The sequence below is a fragment of the Anneissia japonica genome, unplaced genomic scaffold (genome assembly GCF_011630105.1).
Source record: "Anneissia japonica isolate Jap-2015-1 unplaced genomic scaffold, ASM1163010v1 scaffold50161_len4308_cov121, whole genome shotgun sequence".
Taxonomy (NCBI): domain Eukaryota; kingdom Metazoa; phylum Echinodermata; class Crinoidea; order Comatulida; family Comatulidae; genus Anneissia; species Anneissia japonica.
In genome coordinates, this window is record NW_022699063.1 from 1 (window position 1) to 3,019 (window position 3,019).

General features: G+C 33.6%; 1 protein-coding gene across 1 annotated transcript; it reads left to right on the forward strand.

The window, feature by feature from the left end:
* Nucleotides 1-366: 366 nt before the first annotated feature.
* LOC117102849 lies at nucleotides 367-2,075 on the forward strand (the record flags this gene model as incomplete). Its single annotated transcript, XM_033243278.1, has 2 exons — nucleotides 367-774; nucleotides 1,752-2,075. Coding segments are annotated over exons 1-2 (369 nt in total), but the record flags the coding sequence as incomplete, so codon positions are not given.
* Between the last annotated feature and the right edge of the window lie 944 nt (nucleotides 2,076-3,019).

Here is a 3,019-nt window from a genome sequence, read left to right on the forward strand (position 1 = left end):
TAATGCATAAAGTACGTGTATTATCATGTTTAACCGAAGTACTAGTTAATTGTTATGTTTTTTTTTTTTAATTTATTTTTTTTTTAATTATCACACTATTACTCATTTAATTATTGTATCAGTACTGCGGGCTTTTAATAATAATAAAAAAAAACCTTTATGGTTACAATGAGGCAGAACTAGCCTATGTACTGTACGACTACTGTACCTAGCGATACAGTTGTACTGTCAGGTTTCTATCTTCGAAAAGCGTAAAGGTACACAATATGGTGTCATAAGAACGAAAGATGATTTTGAGCCTGAAATTGTTAAAAAATGCAGTTTTCTATTATCGTTTGTAGGGGATATCAGGATGCAGGAGGGGGAGAAGGTATCTACACCTCACCTCACTATTTTCGAAATTAAAATTTTAGGGGGAAATGGAGAAATGCAGAAATACGAACCCCCTACCCCAATTCCAACCATTTTGTTTTTTGGTGGAAAAACTTTAAAGTCAGAAATATTTAAAAAGCATAATAGAATATGTTGAATATTTGTTGCAGAAGATGGCAGGGAGACCCGGAATCGAATTCGACATTGAACGTGCAAAGGAAATGATAAAACTCCAGTTTACCATAGCAGATTATAGCAAGGGATTTTGGAGTGAGTCGTACAACAGTTTACAGACATCTCAACCTTAATGGCCATGAACCTTCTAAGTATACAGATATCACTAATCAAGAACTAGAAATGGTTGTCGATGAAATTAAGAAGTCTCACCCTAACGCAGGCGAGGTCAGTTTATTGTTTAGGTTAAACCTAACAAAGACATAAATCGTGAGGTGCCAGACAATTGAATGGTTTTGTAAAAAAAAAAAAAAAAAAAGGGACATATACGGGGTTTTTTTTGGACTTTTGAGATGCAGCAACAATATTTTTATTAATTAACATTAATCAATGTATCGAAAAACAGCTACACGACAAATTTGTTTTAAAGTGATAAATGAAATATAAAATAAGTTGACCTGCTTTTTGAAACAGAAGGTCATTAGGCCTATAAAAAAATTATTAGCTTATCACCCCCTGATTTTTATTTTCAATTAATATATTATTTTTATTTTAAAACGGTCGTTTTTTTCCTCTGTTTTCACTTGAAAATCTCAGGATTTCTTGCAAATATGTTTACTGTACTGGGAAAAACATATTTTTTTAAATATAAAGTTGATTCCACTCTTATGACTTTTTATGATAAATGTGACCCTAACCATTGATTTACTTGTGAACATTGGAAAAATGGGGGCGGGATGGAAAATATAGGGTGATAAACTAATAATTTTTTTTCATGGGGCCTTGGTAAAAAAAGTAATGTAAAATCTAATTACTGTTAATTTAAGGGGAATTAATAAAATACTGAATTTTATGGAAAATTGATACTTAAAAGGAAAAAGTAGGTTCATAAGAAAGTGTAGTTTTGCGTTTATTAAATAACTGAAAATATACGATTATGATAAATACCAGGTTTTTCCCGCACCTTGCCCTCTAAACTGAAACTTCTGCTGACGCCACCAAATACATGAACAAATAATGATAATAATAATAATAATGATGATGATAATAATAATATTAATAATAATAATAATAACGTTTCTGTCAATATCACATCGAGTTGGCCTGTTCAAATAGCCGGATCGATAGCCTTACCTTATAAATACATTAATGTCAACGTTTATGCCAAATTTTAATGTCTCGATTTTTTTTTATGTCTGATACAGGTGTATCTCATGGGTCATCTCAGATCAAGAGGTATCAGAGTTCAACGCGCACGCATTCGGAAAGCATTACAAGCTGTCGACCCAACCGGGGTACAGAGAAGACGAACTAGAACTATAACCAGACGAATTTATTCTGTTCCATGCCCGAACTACCTCTGGCATATAGACGGGACACACAAAATGAATAGGTTTGTCATACATGCCGGCATCGATGGATTTTCCATTTTTCCATTTTTTTTATTACTTACCTGCATTGTAGTGACAACAACACTGCTGAAACTGTGTCCAGATTATATGAGTCAGCGGTTGGCGATTTTTTTTTCCGTACGAAACATTTGCATGAAACTTCACTCGCGCCATCTCGGATTGACTCGGCTGAGTTTGATACGAGGAACAAGAGCAGACACTTCGCAATGTCGTGACGCTCGAGTTTTACTATTATTGTTCTTTCTATGTTTACCTACGGTAGGCCTGTGATATCTTACGGATTTATGGGATGTACGTGTGTAACTATAACTGTGACCTTCTTGGATGTTATTACATGTTAGTATAATATCAACAACAACAGCTAGTACCCCCTTTTATAAAGTGTAGATCTGTACAGTAATACCTTAGAGAAAATTCTATGGTAATACCAAAGGCTAGAGAGAAAGAGGATAAACTATAGGCCTAACTACAGACTGAGTTCGTCCTACCTAGGCCCTTCCTTCTAGGCCTAGGTCCCTAGGGTCCTAGGCTGATACCAACAGTCACGCTTCACATACAGACGTTGATTAAAATTTTGGGGGAAAAATGGAAAAAATTGAAGCATAAAATAAAAAATAGAGTGCATAAGAGAAATATTATTAAATACTAATTAAATATATCATTCCGGCGTTATTGAACTTGGCCAAACTATCCTTGTAATGTACAATTCATGTTAAATAATAATAATAATAATAATAATAATTTCAGCATTAATTACCTTGGCCTAAGCCTTGTAATACTATTTACTAGGCCTATAATTAATAACTAGCCCAAGGGGAACTTTTGTGTTATTTCTCCTTAACGTCGATTTTTTAATTATCTAATTCCTCCATTGTCTAAGTTCCCCTTACGGTAGGCCTACAAGTTGGTTTTAGTAACATAATAATTAATAATAATAATAAATAATAAATAATAATTGGTCTAGTCATGTAGTCAAGAACCTGCGGATTACTATGCCTAATATTAATATCTAGGCTTAGGCCCAATTTATACATTCATTGGTGCTCTGCCATTTTGGCAAG